This window comes from Pipra filicauda, unplaced genomic scaffold, assembly GCF_003945595.2.
Source record: "Pipra filicauda isolate LSUMZ 115617 unplaced genomic scaffold, ASM394559v2 scaffold384_size681814_pilon, whole genome shotgun sequence".
In the NCBI taxonomy this organism is placed as follows: domain Eukaryota; kingdom Metazoa; phylum Chordata; class Aves; order Passeriformes; family Pipridae; genus Pipra; species Pipra filicauda.
This window is the reverse complement of record NW_024104514.1, coordinates 421,969-441,105: the sequence shown is the minus strand read 5'-3', so window position 1 is coordinate 441,105 and position 19,137 is coordinate 421,969. Positions and strand designations below refer to the sequence as shown.

The 19,137-nt window shown below is 54.9% G+C and overlaps 4 protein-coding genes across 4 annotated transcripts; 3 read left to right on the top strand and 1 right to left on the bottom strand.

Moving 5' to 3' along the window:
* Window positions 1-1,103: 1,103 nt before the first annotated feature.
* On the top strand, window positions 1,104-2,024 carry LOC113984828 (histone H5). The gene has a single exon (XM_027715182.2). The coding sequence runs from the start codon at window positions 1,256-1,258 to the stop codon at window positions 1,832-1,834; it is 579 nt and encodes a 192-aa protein (XP_027570983.1). The 5' UTR covers window positions 1,104-1,255; the 3' UTR covers window positions 1,835-2,024.
* A 2,143-nt stretch (window positions 2,025-4,167) lies between these two features.
* On the top strand, window positions 4,168-9,686 carry GCAT (glycine C-acetyltransferase). The gene is made up of 9 exons (XM_027715180.2): window positions 4,168-4,397; window positions 4,484-4,614; window positions 5,197-5,298; window positions 5,817-5,963; window positions 6,267-6,421; window positions 7,743-7,825; window positions 8,172-8,343; window positions 8,772-8,893; window positions 9,325-9,686. The coding sequence occupies exons 1-9, from the start codon at window positions 4,184-4,186 to the stop codon at window positions 9,474-9,476; spliced, it is 1,278 nt and encodes a 425-aa protein (XP_027570981.2). The 5' UTR covers window positions 4,168-4,183; the 3' UTR covers window positions 9,477-9,686.
* A 2,629-nt stretch (window positions 9,687-12,315) lies between these two features.
* On the bottom strand, window positions 12,316-13,453 carry LOC113984827 (noggin-like). Its single transcript, XM_027715181.2, has one exon. It carries the CDS (start codon window positions 13,400-13,402, stop codon window positions 12,389-12,391), a length of 1,014 nt encoding a protein of 337 aa, XP_027570982.2. The 5' UTR covers window positions 13,403-13,453; the 3' UTR covers window positions 12,316-12,388.
* A 796-nt stretch (window positions 13,454-14,249) lies between these two features.
* GALR3 (galanin receptor 3) lies at window positions 14,250-18,820 on the top strand. The gene is made up of 3 exons (XM_027715110.2): window positions 14,250-14,429; window positions 15,624-15,995; window positions 16,565-18,820. The coding sequence occupies exons 2-3, from the start codon at window positions 15,646-15,648 to the stop codon at window positions 17,445-17,447; spliced, it is 1,233 nt and encodes a 410-aa protein (XP_027570911.1). The 5' UTR covers window positions 14,250-14,429; window positions 15,624-15,645; the 3' UTR covers window positions 17,448-18,820.
* Window positions 18,821-19,137: the final 317 nt, after the last annotated feature.

The window sequence follows — 19,137 nt, the reverse complement described above, 5'->3', positions numbered from 1 at the left end:
GTGGTTTTCATGGCCCTGGGCACCCAGGGCACATAGAAGTTACCAAGAGGTGCTTGCTGTGTACATTAATGCTATGCTGGGGATTTGGAGGCACAGAGGTTCACCTCTGAGCACCTCATGGTGTGTCAGTGGGCACCAGGTGGCTGCACCCGCATGTTTTTGAGAAATAAGGGGAAAACATCATCTAAATCCTACTGGCAAGATGATGATAGTGGCTACACTTAATCTCCCAGGAACAGCCGACTGCTCATCCAGTGGGGAAAGGATGGCTGATTGCCACTGTTACATGTCCCTGCTCTGTCCCCTCACAAAGAGTTGTGTGTGTCCCCTAAAAATAAGGGGCCAGGCTGTTATTTGTGACCCCTCACCATACACATGCTAGGGCTGAGCTGGTGTCCCCAAAGCACCTGGTGGAAAGCAAAGGGGGAGAGGAGGAGGCAGAGGTATTTGGCCGTGGAGTACTGCTGCTGAGATGATTTTGCACCCAGTGCTCTCCCTTTTCTCCTTGGTGAGACCCTCAGTGTCTCCTCTTGTGTCCTTCCTTGTCCCCTTGATGTCTTGCCTGGTGTTCTTCCTTGTGCCCTGGTATTTTTCCTGGGTGTCTCCTTGTGTCCCTGCTAAGTGTCCTTCCCCCACCCCTTGTGTCCTCCTTAAGTGTCCCCCCGTCTGTCTTGATGTTGCCCTGAGTATCCCTGCCATGCCTGTCCCTGTCTTCCCAGTGTCCATAAGTACTCCCCATTGTCTCACCATGTCCTATTCAGTGTCCTTCCTCGTGCCTACTCAATATCCTTCCAAATGCACCTTGTCCCAGAGTGCCCCACTCAGTGTCCCTTCCAAGTGCTTGTCCTTCATTATCCCGCACTGACTCCACCAGCGTCCCTCCCTGTCCCAGTGTTTCCCCCCAATACTCTTCTCGATCCCACACTGTCCCCCGCACTGTCCCTGCCTGTCCCTCCCGGCGGGTCGGGTCTGGGCGTGGCAGGGGACACGCGGGGACACCGGCGGCGGGTGGCGCGCGCGGGGAAGTCCTCCCCGCGGTCCGCACCGCGGCTTTAAAGGGAGCCCGCGGCGGGCGCGGCCGCAGAGGCACCGGCGGGGGCACGGGAGGCAGCGCGGCACCGGCTGTGCTGCGGCTTCACTCACCCACCGCTCCCTTCCCAGCCTCTCCCCGCCCAGGGGCGGGGGTCCCCAGCCAGGCGGACCACGCTTCCTGCCGCGAGGGCGTAGCGGGGCATCGCGGAACGAAGCACTCGCCATGAGCGACAGCCCGATCCCAGCCCCGGCTCCGGCCGCCAAGCCCAAGCGGGCCCGGTCAGCGCGGCGTCCAGCAGCCCACCCCACGTACACGGACATGATCACGGCAGCCATCCGGGCCGACAAGAGCCGTGGCGGCTCATCCCGACAGTCCATCCAGAAGTACGTGAAGAGCCACTACAAGGTGGGCCAGAACGCCGACGTCCAGATCAGGCTCGCCATTAAGCGCCTGCTCACCGCCGGAGTCCTCAAGCAGGCCAAAGGGGTCGGTGCCTCCGGCTCTTTCCGCCTGGCCAAGGCCAGCAAGGCGAAGAAGTCCCCGGCCAAGAAGAGGAAGAAGGCCGCCAGGAGATCCACTTCACCCCGGAAAAGAGCTAGGTCCAGGAAAGCCAAGTCACCAGCAAAGAAGCCCAAATCTGCCACCAGGAAAGTGAGGAAGAAGTCGAGGTCCAGCCCGAAGAAAGCCAAGAAGCCAAAGACTGTTAAGGCCAAGTCGCTGAAGGTGTCCAAACCCAAGAAGGCAAAGCGGTCGAAACCCAGAGCCAAGTCCAGCGCCCGGAAGTCACCCAAGAAGAAGTGAAGAAGTCTAGAGGCGTTTCGGTACTCTCCCTGTTGGTTCTGTAAATAGCTGTTGCCTTTATTTTTACCCCTTTCTATTGCATTTTATAAAGAATTGATCTATTGCTGAATGGAAATCACTAAAATAAGGCAGTTAATGAATGAAAAAAAGGAACATCTTTAGTATGGAGAGTTCCCATTTTTAAGAGTTACTGGTCTGGTTTTCATTTTGATGTCTCAGAAATTTCTTGTGTGTATGTCTTGGGTTTTTTTAGTGCTGGGCTGCTTGTTGTGTGTTGGGAGTGATGGTGATTCCGTATGTCTGTTGGGGCCATACAGGATTTCAGTTCCTGATCCTGCCCCAATTCCCGGTGGTTCATGTGTCTGCTGGGGCCAGGCAAAGACTCTGCCGACATTGGTGGGGAAGTGGGAACATACGGCTGCAAAATCCTCAGCCTTCCCTGGAGGAGGAAAAGTGGCTCCCTCCTCTGCCCTGGGTATGTTGGGCTGCTGGGTGTGAGGTCTAGCTGGTGCTGGAGATAACCAGCAGCCAGCTGGGCAATGGGGCTGCCTGTCTGCCTGTGGAGCTGCCTCAGCACAGCTGGGTGGTGGCAGGGATTCTTGGGGCAGGGACAGGATGGAGGAGGTGGAACAGGGCCAAAGTCTGTCCACCTTGGTTCTCAAGGAGTTGGAGGTGCCCATCAAGTGGGAAGCAGGATCACCCTGGGTAGAAAGGACAAACATGGCCATAAGTGGCTTGGCTCCCTAGAGAGGAACATCCCGAGCACGGCAGTGGCCAGCTCTGCAGGAAGGCTCGGGTGGGCAGCCAGGACAGAGTGAGGCAGGACTGCTGAGCTTGGCCCTGCTGTCACCTGGGGCTCTGGCTTTGTGCCCAGTGGGGGCTGGCAGGACTCCAGGGCCTGCCTGGCCCCTGCCAGAGCCCCTCCCTGGGCAGGGCGGGGTGATCCTGACAGCTAGGGCTGGCAGGGAGCCTGTGGGCTGGCCCCACTGCTCAGCAGGGTCTGAGCTTCAGGCAGAAGTTGTCTAATCTTTCTTGGCTTGAGACATCTAACCTCTTTGGACATCAAGATCCCCAACTACCTGGGCCAGGAGCTCTGAAATCCCAAAAACTCTCGGTGCCCAGTCCCCTTGGGCTTGCTTGCCTAAATCTCGTGAGCCCAGCATCTTCACCCTCCCCAATGGATCCCAAATCCTTTGGCCTCTTGTTCCTAAATCACTTGGGCAGACAGTGCCTGACTCTTTCAGCCATGGAGGATTCCAAATTGTGTACTTCAGGGTACTGAAATCCTTGGCCTGGAGGCACCTAATCCCTTAGGGCTCTTGTTCGTAAGACCCTTGGACCAAAAGCTCCCACCACCTAAGCTGAAGACCCTGAATGCCTTTCAAGAGCCTGGTGCCTAATTGCCCTGGAATGAGTGACCTAAACCACTCTGGCCATAGTATTCCCCAGTCAGCTGTAGTGGAGGATGGAGATACTTTGTCCAGCTGGAACAGGTTGCCCAGAGAAGCTGTGGAAGCTCCATCCCTGGAAGTATTCCAGCCAGTTGGATGGGGCTCTGAGCAACCTGGTCTAATGGAAGATGCCCCTGCCCACAGCTGGGGGTGTTGGAACTAGATGGTCTCTAAGGACCCTTCCAACCCAAACCATTCTATCATTCTATGACTCCTTGTGTTTAAAGCCCCTGGACCTGTGGCTCACAAACCCCTTTGGCCAGAGGCACTCAAATTTCTTGGGCTTGGGTATCTAATTTTTACCTGGTAAATCCTGAACAGACCCTCAGCTGGATGCACCCAATCCTACAGACCCTTGGTTCATTATCCACAGTGGTGGGCACCCATAACCCACTTAGGATCAAAGTCCCTTGTTCTGAGGACCTCAAATCCCTTAGATGGGGGCACCTAGTGCCCCTGGGCTTGTTGATCCTTAAGGTCCATGATTCCCTGTTGCTCCAAAATCCCAAAACTCCTCAGGCCCTAGTCCACGACCCCCTTACAGTTCCTAAATCCCATGGGTGCCTTTTCTCCAGGATTCTTTAGACTCCGGGCATCCCAAATCGCCTGGCTTTGGGCTGCCTAAACCCCTTGGGACAGAGCCTCTCCTCCAAAGAAGATGCGGAACGCCTCCCAGGGAAGGTATCCGAGTGCCTTCCAGCCGGCGGAGCCGCAGCAGCCCCGCCCCGCCCGGCTCGGCTCGGCTCGGCTCGGCTCGGCTCGGCTCGGCTCCTCCCCTCCCCGCCCGCCGGGGGGCGGTGCCCCGGCGGCCAATGGTCATTGGTCTGTAATTAAGCCGTGGTTAATTACCGCCGCCTGGCCGCCGTAGCCCCGCCCCGGGGCGGCCCGGAGCGGCGGGATGTGGCGCTCGGCAGCGGCGGTGCGGGCGCTGCGGGGCGGGGGGGCCGGCGGGGCCGGCGCCCCCCGGGCCGCGTCCGGAGCGGCGGCGGCTCGGCTCCGGCAGCGGCTGGAGAACGAGCTGGAGGACATCCGAGGCGCCGGCACCTGGAAGAGCGAGCGGGTCATCGCCTCCCGACAGGGTCCCCACCTCCGCTTGGCGGGCGGCGGAGGCGGTGCGTGCGGGGCGGGCGGCGGCGAGGGGGGCTCTCGGCCTCCTCTTCCCACGGTGCGATGTCCCCGCTTCTCTGTGTTCCCGCAGGGATCATCAACTTCTGTGCCAATAATTACCTGGGTCTCTCCAGCCACCCCGAGGTGATCCGTGCCGCCGTGGAGGCCCTCGAGAAGTTCGGCGCTGGGCTCAGTTCGGTCCGCTTTATCTGCGGTACCCAGGTACCGGGCATCCGGGCAGCATCCCCTGCACCGCGGTAGTCTTTCGCAGGGTGTCCACGCAGACTCCCCTCTCGACACTCGCATGCGTGCACAGCCGTAAGGTACACGTGGCTCGGTGAAAAAAAGAGCCTGCTAGGTCCCCACTAGCCAAAGATCTGGAAATATGCCAGTTTAAACCATTACAACACCTGAGAGCAAAGAAACGAAACACCACTCTGAATTCAGAAAATTAACGTCTTTTTCCCTCTCTTGTGGGTCAAAATTACAGTCAACCTGATTTGAAGTGGCTCTGTCAGACCCACCCCAGTTTATCCCTGCTGGAGCCCTTTCAGAGCGCTGGCTGGTTAAGTGCAAAGAAAACTCAGAGCTGCTCCCCTGTGCTTGGGGAACTCCCTGCTGAGGTTTTGGCATCCAAAACCATAATCATATTTTAGGGAACACAACTAACTTCTCCCATGCACACACACTTTTTCTGAATAAAACCTGGCTGTTTCCTCCCCTTGCAAGTCAGCATTTAACCTCAGTGGGCAAGCAAGAACTTGTGCTGCTCCACCTCTGACTTTCACTCTCTCTTCCCTTTAGAGCATTCACAAGGACCTGGAGGAGAAAATCGCACGCTTCCACCAGAGGGAAGATGCCATTCTCTATGCCAGCTGCTTTGATGCCAACGCTGGTATCTTTGAGGTTTGTAGGGCTTCCTGTGTGTTGTGCATGGAGGAAGGAGGACAGCGATGTGCCTGCTGTGTCTTCCAGAGGCTCTGATGTGAGCTGTGTGCGCCAGAAAAGATGGCAGTGACTGGTGGTGAAGAGCCCTGACTTAGGGTCCTTGGACTGGGGAAGCCATGCAGAGGCATTTAATCAGCCTTCACCTCCCCTGTCCCCAGCCAGCTCCAGCTTTTGGGGAGGGCTCTTGTTTCCTCAGAGATCTGTACTTCCCCTTAAAGTGTAGGTGAGGGAAAGAGTGATCCTCCAGGCTTGCTAGGGGGGAGGTTTTGAGCTCAGAAGCCACAGGCAAGAGCCTGGCCTAAAGAAATCAGGGGATAAGGTGGCTGGGAAGGAAAGTGGAAAATTTAGCAGTGCCAGGAGAGACATGGCAGCTGCAATCAATTGCAGCCTTGTCCTCTGTACCGAGAGGGGCTGAAACATCTTGGTGAGGTGCCACAACAGAGCTAAGGATGGTCCTTTTTGTTTGGTGTGGCCAGGCCCTGCTGACCCCAGAGGATGCAGTGTTGTCGGATGAACTGAACCACGCCTCTATCATCGACGGGATCCGCCTGTGCAAGGCCAACAAGTACCGCTACAAGCACATGGACATGCAGGACCTGGAGGCCAAGCTGCAGGAAGCGCAGGTATGGAGGTCTGCTCCCACCCGAACACGAGGGCGCTCACTTAGCTGTGCTACCTGTGCAGTAACCAGCCCTGAATGGTGAGCTCTACCTTTTCCCATGCAATAGGCATTGTTTATGCCGACAGGCACAGACAGGCATGGATAGACAAGGTGGCAAAGCAGCTGGTTGCAATGCAAATCCCCCCATTTCAGTTAGATATATCGACTCCCTACAGGAGTTAAGAGTATGTCCTGGTCTCCTTTGCCAGCCCTTCTCCTCAGGGTGAGATCCTCACCCCCGGGGATGCCTCTTTCCCTCTAACAGAAATATCGTCTGCGGCTGGTGGCAACTGACGGTGCCTTCTCCATGGATGGTGACATTGCACCCCTGAGGGAGATCTGCCAGCTGGCCCAGAAGTATGATGCCCTGGTCTTCATTGATGAATGCCATGCTACGGGCTTCCTGGGACCCAATGGTCGGTAAGTGACTGTTTCTACTCTCTTTCCCCCCCTACCCTGACTGATCCTGAAGCAAGGCCAAAGGTGCTGATGACCAACATATTTTGTGTGGGGACTCCCAGAGTCACCATTTCTTGGAGGCTTTGCACCTCACCTTTGGGTTTGAAGGGAGATACTTTAGCAATGACCCATCCCAAAGTAACGACTGCTTCTCAGTGTGTAAGGGATGGTGTGACCATCTCATCTGCCTCTCCTGGCAAGCAGTTGGACTTCCTGATTCCCAAATCCTTCTCCTGTCAGATACTAATTTCAAATTCTTAGGTTTGTGGAGCTAGCTTGCACAGATTGATTAGTTTCCTCGGGGCAGCTTTTGCCTCCATCGCCTGGAGCTCCTCCAGATGCCAAGCAGGGCACATGATGCAGGTGTTCGCCAAGAAGAGATGCTTCATGTGTTGTTTTGAGAACTAAGCAAGGACACTTGCCTTGTTTTCTTACCAAGGCCATAGCAGGTGTTTCATCCTCCCTCAAAATGGTGGTGCAAAAGGCATCTTTTAAGAGAAGGGATACCACTCCTGGTGGCACTTCATCAATAACAAGAGGTGGCAGAACTCAAATATATTTCAGACCCTGTAGTTGTACTGAACTTTCTCAAATATAAGTCATCATAAGGATCTATGACAAGACTACAAGACAAATAGATCTATTTGTCTTGTAGTCTTCCTTCCTTGGGGCATGGTAGTCATCCCATGAGTTGAGGTAGATCTTGTCACTCTGTCCCAGTGGTCTCTGTGGTCCCACCAGCTGCAAAAACATCTGTCTGACTGCACTGAGGTGTGTAAATGCACAATGGCTTGAGGAGGAGGGAACAGTTACTGAATGCTTCATGAGTTGTGCTAGTCTGGGTGTGAATGTGGTGGTGTTGTCGACAGCACTGTTTCAAGACAGCTCACAGCTGGATGGCCATGCCTCATCTTGCCTTTCTGGGTTGGAGAACATGAAGCTGCAGAGCACGTTTACTACATCTAGTTGGTTCCACTAGTGAAACCTACAACAGCTGATGCTTTGTTTGGACTATGAAACTTCTGTGTGGGAAGTTTGAGCACTCTCCCATCTGTAAGGGATGAAGAACCCATGCTCTCATCTCACAAGATCCCAGCGTAGCCTTTCTGCAGGAGAGGAAAGTCAACACTTGTGTGGTACTATCACAAAGGGCTGTTCTTCCTTTTCCTGAAGGGGGGACACCAGAGACCTGGCTAGTGGCACTTTGTTTCCCTTGAGGCATCAAGCAACTTCCCTGGTGTGTGCTGTCACAGCTGATAATGTGACATTTCTTTTTCTACAGGGGTACTGATGAGCTCCTGGGAGTGATGGACAAAGTCACCATCATCAATTCCACCCTGGGAAAAGCTCTTGGAGGAGCTGCAGGTGAATGCATTTTTCTGTTCAAGATCCTGCATGCCCTTAAGAGCTTCCACAGCATTTGCTTATGTTTTCTTCCTCTACCTAATGATACAGCAACAAATGCGTGTTGTCTTCTTCTGCTGGTGGCATGAGGCTTCGTTTGTTACGCTGCTGCAGGGTCAAGGGAGATCCTGGCACGTGCTCCTTCCACTGTCATCCTCCTCATGCATTTGCCTTTGGTGTCAAAGTGGAAACTTTTGGTCAAAAGCATCAGCTGTGATTTTTAGGCCTGGTTGGCTTTATTGAGAAGTCCCACTCTCAACAGGTCACCCTGGGGTGCCTTGTCCAATTCTCTCTCCTTCATCTGCAGGTGGGTACACAACCGGTCCCAAACCCCTCATCGATTTGCTCCGCCAGCGGTCCCGCCCATACCTCTTCTCCAACAGCCTACCCCCTGCTGTGGTGGGCTGTGCATCCAAGGCCCTGGACCTGCTCATGGAGAGCAATGCCATTGCACAGTCCATGGCTGCCAAAACCCAACGGTGAGAGGGCCATATTGGGGTGGGAGCAGGAACTCATTAGGAATGAGTTGTCTATGTGTATTTATTCACCCCCACCTCCCTTGTGATAGCTGTAAAGGTAGCTTGCAAGTCAGAGCTCTGGGGTGCTCAGGGGAAGCTCCAGGATGTGCCTGTGTGTGTCAGACAGATGTGCAGGCAGGTATGTCATATCTGGATGCCCTGTGTGCTGGGACACATCTACCCCTCAAGGATCTGCAGTCCCATTTTGGTGAGCAGGACATGGCAGGAGGTCACTCCAGGAAGAGACATCTTTTCCCTGCCCAGAGGATGCACAGTGGAGCAAAACTCACCCAGCCCCAGTGGCCAGGGCTCTCAGGGGAAAGAAAGGCAGCAGTCCCCAAGGACAGGGGTGATGAAGTTTTTACTAATCCTCTTGTTCTCCTCACCAGGTTCAGAAGCAAGATGACGGCAGCTGGCTTCACTATCTCGGGGAAAGACCACCCCATCTGTCCGGTCATGCTGGGGGATGCTCGGCTGGCTTCAGTCATGGCTGAGGACATGCTGAACAGAGGTGAACTGGGGGGGAGAGCTCTGTGTGCAGACACATTCCCTGAGGGAAGGGACAGTTGTTGGTGATGCTACCACCAGCCCTCCTCCAGAGGATGTTTCTGGATGAAATCTCAAATTTAAGTCATCATAAGGAACTCTTCCACTCTCCAGCTGCAAACATCCTCCTGGTCTCCCCCAGATGTTTCTTGTTTCTCTACTGGGGAGGGGGTTTAGATTGATGCTCTTGTCCTGCCATGCTGGACTCCATCCCCCATCACTGGCTGTAACCCTCATTTCCATGCTTGGGAGAAGATGGCACTTGAAAACCCTGAAGGCTGGAAGTGGTTATTGAGAGGAGAGGGAGGATCCAAAAGCCGTTCTATCACCCAGTACCCATCAACCTGCCTCTCTCCCTCCCAGCCAGTTCTGACTCTCCCTGTGTTTCCTTCCCAGGCATTTATGTCATTGGCTTCAGCTACCCCGTGGTCCCCAAGGGAAAGGCCCGCATTCGGGTCCAGATCTCAGCCGTGCACAGTGACGAGGACATCGACTGCTGTGTGGACGCCTTCACCGAGGTGGGACGGAAACACGGAGCGCTGCGTTGAGGGGCCAGCAAACACCTCCTGCGGCACCATCCCTGCCCACAACCAAGTGCCTCTGCTGGGGGGGAAAAGGGCTTGAGCAGCACGCTGCCAAAAACAGGACTGATCCTCAAGGCACGGCAGCCTGCGGGAGGCCGTGGCTGTTGCAGCGTGCTGGCAGTAGCGCTGGCAACCAGCTCTTGTGTCATTAAAGGTGTCCTGCAGTGCAGTGGATATTTGTCTGCCTCTTGTTTTCTCATTCAGGAGCTGCACCCCATCCCCTTCCTCCTGTGCTGTGACCACACACTCTGCTGTGTCTTCCCTGAAGCCTCAGTCCAGATGCTGAAGCACTGCAGTTCCTGTTCTCTCCTGCTGATGGAAATACAGCATTGCTGGTGTGCTTTGAGGTTGCCTGCTTCTTCTATGCTCTCTTCTGGGTCCAGCAGCATCACTGGCAGATCTGCCTGTTGCAATTCCCCACCAAGGCAGGGGTGTTTCCCAAGCCCTTTGCAATCTGTGCCACCAGCAGCTGGTTAGGGAAAGAGGACATGGGCCAGCCAAAACTCCAGTATTGCTTTCTCTCCTTCTTGCTCTCGGGTGTTAGATGTGAGGCTTGCTTGGTCCCCAGGACCAGCTATAAGGCTTTGCCAGTTGCTGTGGTGCTCCCAAAACTGCCCTGGGAAAGGCATCTTGCCCCAGAGGGGCCATCGGGCAGCGGGCAGCAGCATGGCAAGAGGGTCTGTGTCAGCCAGAGGCAGAGCAGGGCACAGAAACCTGTAATTTTCCTCCATCAGGCAGGAATCTCTGGATTTGTTCCTCCAAGCTGTGTTGGCGTAGCATTTGAGCATTAAAGCAGGAACAAGTGGGTCCTGGGCATCACAGGATTGCTTTGTTTGCATCAGTTTTGCTCTAGAAGTCACGTGTGTCCTGCCACCTGCCCACGTGCTGAATGAGTACTTGCAGCTGGAGACAGATTCCAGCTGGAATGGAGTGTGCTGTGCCTAGGTGCTGGAGCACTGAGTCACATCAGCAAAGACCTGCTCTGAAATTGCTACATGCCCTTGGGCAGTCAGGGAGTGAGCTACAGGGCAATAGCATGTCTGACCTGAACCAGAGCAACTGCAGAAGAATACCGGAGTTAATCCGGGGTTGCAAAGGGCAGGGGAGAAACGTGTTTCTGATAGGGCTGCAACCAGACCTTGTTAGAACAGCTGGTAGCATAACTGCTGATTTTGTTTAATTTGCCTGCTGATAAACTGTGATATGGAGTTCCCCTTTTGTGGCACCAGACACACTCACAGTGTTGCAAACCCTTTTCAACAGGCAGTATTTTGACATGGAGAATGTAATGGGGAAAGGGCAGGGGGATGTGCTCAGGCCCCTCTTGCAACATGGAAGAGATGAAGCTTCAGCCAGATGGGATCTGGTACAGGGGGTTGAAACCCTAAACTGAATCACTGTTGTTTTAAGCCCAATGCATGTGCACACGCCCCCCCTTTGCTCCCCCCTACCAGCACACCTCCACTGTACACCTGTACCATGCTCCCTAGCACCTCTCTCCTGCTGGTCCCCAGCCCTGGTCTCCCCCTCTCCCCTGGCCTTCTGCAGGCAGTCTTGCTGTTGTCTCTGCTCTGTCCATGGCAGCTAACCCAAACAGTTTAACCCTGCTCCAGCTTTTAAGTCCTCCTGAATGGGAGAACAGCCATACAGATGTCTTGCTGCTCAGCTGCAAGCCAGAGCAGCAGCAGCCCCCCTCCTGTGACGCACACAATTGTTATTGTGTGCACATGGGGGCTCCCCCCTCACCAGGTGCACCGACCTCCCTCTCCCCTCCATATCTCTCAGGCCCCTCGGCAGCCAACTCCCTGCACTGTTCTGCCTCTCTGCCTGCTTCAAGGCCAAGCTCTGCTGCAGACTGTGGAGCTGTCTGGGGAGCAGACTGGGGAGCGCTGGAGCCCTGGGAAAGCAGGAGGGTCAGATGATGGCACGCTGGAAATGAATAATGCAGCGCCCATCAACTGCAAGGCATCATGTTAGTATTGCAATCCCAGGCAAAGCCTCCAGCTCTTTATTTCTTAAAGGCCTCCCAGCCTAGATGTGATTTACAGCTCCATGCAGCTTTTAGCCCAGAAAGCAGAGGACTTTTTGCTGGGTGGAATGAAGAGGCAGACACTGCTTTTCAAGGATGCAGTTCCCAGCTTAGGCTCCCTGACCCACCTCAGACCTTACATGCTACTCTGACAGTCCTGAGTCTGGAGCTGTCACTCACATCATGGGATAGGTGGGGGGTTCATGTATCTTACCCAGTAGAGGACTGTCCTATCCCATCCCATTTCCATATGCACCCAGCCCTATAGATGCTTCCAGCCCTGGGTCCCTGTCCACCCCCTACTTCTATCCTTGTTAGGCTGCCTCGTTGCAGTTCCAAAACTGCCCCTCTACCTGCTGATGCCCTACAGTCTCTCTAGCCACCACTGATTCCACCCTGAGCTGTGACCCACCTCCCTCTACCCCTTCCCTGCTGACGTTTCCCTGCCCTCACTCCCTGCCTACTCCCCTACCCAGGCAGGCAGGGATGCCCCAGCTTGGACTGAGTCATCTGGGGCTGATGCAAACAGGGTCTGAGCCTGCTGTTCGGTTCCATGATTTTCCCATTCTGCATCCTTTGATGGAGATAAATGCTGCACAAGGGCCTCCACTGGCGCTAATGCCTCCCTGCGGAGGGCAAGGGGCAAAGCAGCTGCATCCCACCCAAGAGTTTTGGCAAGAAAGAGCAATGACAGCAGCCGTCTGCGCTTCCTTTCTGGAGGTTTATTTCTCTGTTTGGGGATTCCCCCCAGATCCAAGGGCGAATCCAGGCAGACTCTTGCCTTTTCAGGCCTTTTGGCTACAAGAACAGGTACCATGGGGTCCCTCCATAGCCCCCTGCAGCCCCCTCAGCGACAGGAACACTTGCAGGCAGTCACAACAGGGTAGGGGATCTGCCGCCAGGCGCAGTTTGGTGGGCCTGGGTGCTGGGGGACCCAGCAGTGCCAGGCCAGCAGCTTGATGCGAGTGAGCTGTGTGGGGCGGCAGATCATGCCAGGGGGCCAGGAGCAGCCAGGGGGTCTGGTGTCACAAGCAGTGTGGCGCACCCAGCGGGGCCAGAAGACGGGTCCCAGGTCAACCCAGGTGGAGGTGAGGCGGCAGGCAGCCAGTTCCACTAGCCACTGCTGCAGGTGGCGGGCCAGGGCCCCAGGTAGCTCAGGGGGCAACCCCGGGCCAGGGGGCAGCAGGTTGGGCAGCTCCAGTCCCTCCACCTCTCGCCACAGCTTGCGGCGGTAGCGCCCGGCACCCTCTGCCAGGTCCCTGCTCATGGACTCCAGGTTCTCCTCGAGGATGCTGCTGTTGCGACCCCGGGGCTCCTCGGTCGCCATCCAGAAGGGGTCGAAGGCCGAGCCTAGGAGCCGGCGCAGCCGCCCAGGGCGCAGGTGCCGGGGCTTGGGGGAGTAGTGGTAATCCTCAGGGGACAGCGAGAGGCTGTAGGGCCGCACTGGGGCTGAGGGGCGGCCGCGCAGCAGGTGGGCAGTGGGGTCAGCGGTGCTGGACAGTGTCAGTGGCAGATCCTGAGGTTCCTCCAGAGGCAGTGGTGGGAGCAGGCAGAGGAGGAGGAGGAGGAGGCAGCAGCGGTGTGGTCCCTCCATGGTGAGCAGTGCTGTGGCAGGGTACCGGCTTGTGCTCCGCCACATCCCCCGGGTTATCACCACGTCCCAAGACACGGCCTTCCCCTTTTCCCTGGTTACAGCAGCTGATAGTGAGCTGGCGGGGACACCATGCTCCCTTCTGCCACAGGAGTATGTGGGATCGAGAAGCTGTATGATCCCTTCTGTCAGGCCACAGGGTTCCACTGACCCCAGAAGGCTATCAGGGCTGCTGTGGAGGGGAAGGGGCCAGCACCTCCTTCTCCGCATCCTGCTCCATCACTGGAAGAGGCATCCAGGACCTTCCCAGCGAAGGGAAGCTGGTGGCCTTTTGAGTCTTGCTGGGAAAGGATCACCTAGCTGCACTCAGTCTTAGCATACCTGGAAGTCCTCAGGGTATAGGTCCTGTCACCAGGGTGGACATGGCAGCAGGGCAGGAGGGCTGTGTGGGTCACTGTCATCTCTTGGCACATCAGCCAGCACCCATGCTGTCCCAGGCAACTGTGATAGAGCTGAACCTCTGGAGATAGCCTCCCTTGATGGCTTGTCCTCCCTCCTCACCCTGCAGTGCCCTGGCAGCACTGGTGGCGTGCAGATCTGGGCTGGATGGAAACCAAAACCTGCATTCTCCTCCTTCCCCAGGTCAGACATTGCATGAGAGGCTCAATCTGCTCAGAGCCATGCTATTAACAATAATTAATAACAGCCAGTAATACCAATTAATTGCTTATGCTCCAGAGGGTTTAGGGCCCTATCCCAAGGACAGGGCAGGGACCAGGCTCGCTGTGGCGGAATATTCTTGTTCTCTGGAGGTGTTGGATAAGACACCCTGAACGTTCAGCATTGAGGGGTGGCCACCAGGGTCCATGGGACCCTTCCCCCCTCCATTCTCTCCCTCCAGAGAATAGTGGGCTTTTTCTCTGCCACCCCTTCCTCACCGGAACAAGGAGCAGCTGAGCCTGCAGGAAAGCTGGGCAGAGAGGAGTTAAATCCAAACCCAACCTCAGAGAAAGGGGAAAAAAAAATCAACAGAGATCTATGGTTCAGCAGCAAGAGCAGAGGGAGGGAAAAAGGGGGAGACAGAGAGAAAGGAGAGGAGTTCCAGAAGGAGAGAGAGCAGAGCTGGTGGCAGGCAGGGGGAGGCAGCGGAGCATCAGGCAGGAGTGACTGGAGTGACCAAGCTGCCTGGACAAACTCTTTGGTAGTCTGCATCCTCCTTGTCACCATCACCTGGGCTGGACCAGAGGTCTCCCCCTCCCCAAGCGCGTGGCAAAGCTCCAGGCCCTTCCTTGAAAAGGTGAGTGCCGGCTTCCAAGCTGAGAGGTGGCCTCAGGCTCCCTGAGAAGAGACACCCTGATGACCATGCATGCCCAGAGGGAGGCCAGGCTCCTCTGCTTCACTGAGGAGATCTCATGGGGCCAGATGGATAGTTATCAGTAGGACAGAGGGGACAGAAGAGCCAGAGAGGCAGAGAAAGTCTTTTGGTGTGATACACATAGGAGCTGGGAAAACAAAGTGGCGTGAGCTGAGGCGTGGGGGAGCATGGGGTGAAGGAGCTTGCATGACCCAAAACCGAGTTAATTGCATGTCAACAGTAGCTAGATAATGGTGTCTTTCCCTCTCAGTTATTGCTCGGAGAAGGACAATTTGTTCTAGTGATAGCAAACAAGGGGAAGGCTCGTTTGGAGATAGGCTGTTGGCACTCCCTGCCTGAGCATAGTGTTACTCAGGGCTGGAGGAAGTTTTGCAGCAGATCACAATACCTTGAGCAGTGGTAATAACACACTTCTTCACAGTGTTTATCGTTGTATTTCAGGCAGCTCCTCACCAAGCTGCCACCATCCAGCCCATTACCACCTCTCAGTGTCATGAAAAGGTGCCCTTAATTGCCTCTTCTCTGCAGAGCATAGCTACTGCACCGGGAGCAAGGAGCAGCCAGTTCCAGAGTGGAGGTGGCCCCATCTTAAGGAGTTCCCTCGTGATAAGAGCATGTTGGGGTGCTGCTGCTGTGGGGTGTGATCCAGGCGTCAGGTCCCTGCTGACGGAGGTGGCACAGCCCTGGGCTGAGTGTGCCAGGACCACTCGCAGACCATGGGAGCCCCCTTCCCCACAGCCTCGTGGACAAGCCCGGTTGAATACTAGCCAGGGTTTAGACTTGCCAAAGCAAGCAATCCCAAGAGGTTTAGCAGCTTTGGGATTGTAGGAGGAATATAGAGGAGGCCAAGTGGTAGGGCAGTGGGGATCCTTCAGGGGGCTGGGAGCACAGGAGATGCCATGGTGGGAATGTGAATTTGGGCAGGAGAAAGGGGCTTCAGCTTTGCTCAAGCCAGGTGTGAGCTGACTGATCCCAACAACATTCTTGCCAGCAACATCATGAGGATCTTAGTGTCATCATTTAACCAGCTGGTTGAGATTGGCATCTCTGGAGAAATATGGGTGTCAAAGGCTAGAATCAGGCACCTTAGAGCTTTCTCTCTTTCTTCCCATGCAGGTCCCCACGGTCAGGTGGGGAGATGTCAGAGGGATGGAACATCTCTTCTGACAGCCTGGAGTTTCAAGCAGCAGGGATTATTGTGCCCATCATCTTCTCCCTCATCTTCCTTGTGGGTACTGTGGGGAATGGGCTGGTGCTGGCTGTGCTGCTGCAGAATGGCCAAGTCAAGTACACCACCACCAACCTCTTCATCCTTAACCTGGCTGTGGCAGACTTGTGCTTCATCATCTGCTGTGTCCCTTTCCAGGCCACCATTTACACCTTGGATGGGTGGCTCTTTGGGGCCTTTGCCTGCAAGGCTGTGCATTTCCTGATCTACCTCACCATGTATGCCAGCAGCTTTACCCTGGCTGCCGTCTCCATTGACAGGTAAGTCTCCCCTTCCCTTTGAGACTCTCAGCTCAGAGACAACGTGTTTGCCATTCCTGAGCTAAGAGGTGGGAGAAAGGCTGCCCTGTTGAATGTCCTGTAAATAGCAGGTTGGGTCTCCCCAGGGGCAGAGCCAGCAGAGCCAACTCTCCATGCCCTCGCCTTCCACGAAGCCAAGTTTTCAGCCTGATTACTGACCCTCACTTGGGAAGGAGGAGTGTCCACCATGCATAACCAAGAATAGCAAAAGCCCCGGGACAGCAACACACCTCAGGGGAAACAGTAGAGTCTTGCTCCTGTCTTTCTCTTCCCTGGTTCAGGAGACACACTGCTTGCCCTTCCTGAGCTAGTACAGCAGAGTGGATGATGGAGATCTCAGCCTCACTGTTGGAATGACCCTGATATAGCTGTGAATTCACTGTAACCCTCACTCCCAAGAGGTGGCAGAGGGGAGGGATGGGTGGCTGCACGGGTAGGGGTGCATAGATGGCATCCCCACAGGGCAGGAGAAATACCTCATCTCACCCATCTTGTGTTTGGTCTCTCCATCTCCTTCCCCTCCTTGCCAGGTACTTGGCCATTCGCTATCCACTGAAGTCCCGTGACCTCCGCACCTCCCAAAACGCAGGAGTGGCCATTGCAGCAATCTGGTCACTGTCGCTGCTCTTCGCAGGGCCTTACCTCAGTTACTACCAGATAATCCACTACCATGGTATGCCCATCTGTGTCCCCATCTGGGAGGACCAGCGCCGAAAGGTTCTGGACATCCTCACGTTTGTCTTTGGATACCTCCTGCCCGTGACCGTGGTGAGCCTGGCGTACATTAGGACTGTCAAGTTCCTGTGGACCTCCGTAGACCCCATAGAAAGAATCTCAGAGTCCCGGAAGGCCAAGCGTAAGGTCACCAAGATGATTGTGGCTGTGGCCATCCTGTTCTGCCTCTGCTGGCTGCCCCACCACCTGGTCATCCTCTGCTTCTGGTTTGGCCACTTCCCCTTCAACCGAGCCACTTACATTTGCCGCCTGGCTTCCCACTGCCTGTCGTACACCAACTCCTGCCTCAACCCCATTGTCTACGCCCTCATCTCCAAGCATTTCCGCAAGCGTTTCAAGCAGGTCTTCACCTGCCTCTTCTTCCAGAACAAGACCAGGAAGAAGAAGAAGAGAGTTGGAAGGAAATTCCATATGGTCAATGTGGACAGAGGTTTCATCAACAGCACCAGAGGTTTCTATGGAGGCAACACTGAGGTGACCCAGGTCCCAGAAGACACCAGCAAGAGGGACCATGAAGGTGCCAGTCATGCCAGAGCATGGACTCAGCAGCTTCAAGATGCCATGGTCTCTGTTAAAAAGGGGATACTGGAGGAGGAACATTTGGCAACAGCTTGCCATTCCCTAGACATGACCACTTTAAGAGGAACTCAGGAGTTTCTGACTGTTCACCACAGATGAACTAAGTGAAGAAACACATTTTCCAGACCGTGAGTAGCCACTCTATTCCCAAACAGGCCAAATAATGTGAGGCAGAGGGGAATGGATGCAGCAGAGCCACCAAAAGATCCTGTGGCAATGGTAAACCCATTGCCCCACCCACCTTCACTCCTGGCCCACAGCATTCACCTAGGAATGTCACAATCCACCTAACCAGATGCAGAATAGAAGGACATGTTAATATGATGTCAAGTGACCTGAGCAGCATTCCTGCAACACATTTTAAGGACTCCATTTCCCAACTTCCTAACTTGCTAATTTTGTGCAACGACTTGAAACTCTGAGAGGGAGGAAACCAAAATGAAAATATCCTGGTAGGAAATCCAGGCTGTTAAGGTCACATCAGAGCATGGGTGGGAAGGGTGGAGTTCACAGGGACCTGAGTCTGAATAGAGTAGCTGGAAGCCTCTCTTCCTGAGAGCCCCAAGTGGAGAAACACTGTCCCCTGCCCACATGCCCTTTTTTTCCTATGTGCCATGTGCCAGGGGCAGCCTTCATCCACCTCTGCCCCCTTCCCTCGCCTCTGCATCCAGATCAAAGGATCTTTGCCAGTACTGAACTGGTGCACAAGGAAGTCAGCTGTCTGTGCCAACAGCTCGATGAGACAATCTGCACAGCATTGTTCTACCTGATCCACCCCTCTGCTTACGTTCTGTTTGCCTTTCTCAAATTTCTGAGGGATTGCTGCCTCCTCTTTGATCTTTGCTTGCTACTTGGAATTTCATCCCTTCCTTCTGGGGCTGAAGGTCCTCTTGCTCTCAGAGCAGTGATGTTATTCAGCGATATTAGCCCCACACGCACTGTTTATTCACTTGGCCAGACATTTTTTTTCTATGTGATGATGACGATGGTGAGTGAATTGATGGCTGTCACCAGAGCAAAAGAAAGTAGCCAAGCTGCAAAATGAGCTGTAGAGCCAAGTGACAATCATGGTGAGGCAAAGGAGAAAGAAACAGGCCCATCACCCCCATATGCACTTAGCTCAATCCTTAGTGCTCCTTTCTACATGGTGGAGAAGACTTCCAGGAGAGCATGTGGCCAACACCACTGAGGGGGTTGGGATATCTTCCAAGACTGGCCACTGTTGTGGGATAGCTGTGGGACCCATGTCCACCTGGGAGAAAAACTTTCCCCTGCTCTGTCCCTGCTGCCCCGAGCAGCTGCGGAGAAACCTTTAGCTGTGGCAGCAGCTCAATGACACCCTGTAGCAGGGCCAAGAATCCTCCCAGCCTGACAGTGGGAAGTGCTGCGGGGATGGCAGGGCGGGACAAGAAATCAGAAGTTGCTGGAATTTCTCCCCTGCTTGACCTTAATAAACCTGGTAATTGCCTTCTCCTGCCTTGTTTGCTGTGTGTTGGATACAATCTCTGCCGTGCACAGGGCTCTGCAGTTTGGGTTGGAGGTGGTGTAGGCCGCATGAACCATCTGAGCACAGACTCACTAGCATGGCGGCAATTGGTTTATTTGCCTTTGCAAACACTGCAGAAGTGCCCAGAAGCAGCAAAGCTGAGGGTTTTAATATGACTCCAGCACTGCCAGTGTTTAAGAGAGTCACAGAAGGAGACAGAAGTAGAGAGAGGGAAAGGGAGGGATGGTGAGAGTACCTGGTGTGGGGGGGCAATATGAATAAGAAATGTGTGGGGCTGGGTGA

What these genes read in the sequence shown, in the direction of transcription:
- LOC113984827 (XM_027715181.2), bottom strand. Translation starts at nt 13,402, where the DNA reads ATGCGGAGAAGGAGGTGCTGGCCCCTTCCCCTCCACAGCAGCCCTGAT.
- LOC113984828 (XM_027715182.2), top strand. Translation starts at nt 1,256, where the DNA reads ATGAGCGACAGCCCGATCCCAGCCCCGGCTCCGGCCGCCAAGCCCAAG.
- GALR3 (XM_027715110.2), top strand. Translation starts at nt 15,646, where the DNA reads ATGTCAGAGGGATGGAACATCTCTTCTGACAGCCTGGAGTTTCAAGCA. An exon ending in GCTGCCGTCTCCATTGACAG is followed by an intron (nt 15,996 to 16,564) that starts GTAAGTCTCCCC and finishes CCTCCTTGCCAG; the next exon opens with GTACTTGGCCATTCGCTATC.
- GCAT (XM_027715180.2), top strand. Translation starts at nt 4,184, where the DNA reads ATGTGGCGCTCGGCAGCGGCGGTGCGGGCGCTGCGGGGCGGGGGGGCC. An exon ending in CCAAGCTGCAGGAAGCGCAG is followed by an intron (nt 5,964 to 6,266) that starts GTATGGAGGTCT and finishes TCCCTCTAACAG; the next exon opens with AAATATCGTCTGCGGCTGGT. An exon ending in TGAGGACATGCTGAACAGAG is followed by an intron (nt 8,894 to 9,324) that starts GTGAACTGGGGG and finishes TTTCCTTCCCAG; the next exon opens with GCATTTATGTCATTGGCTTC.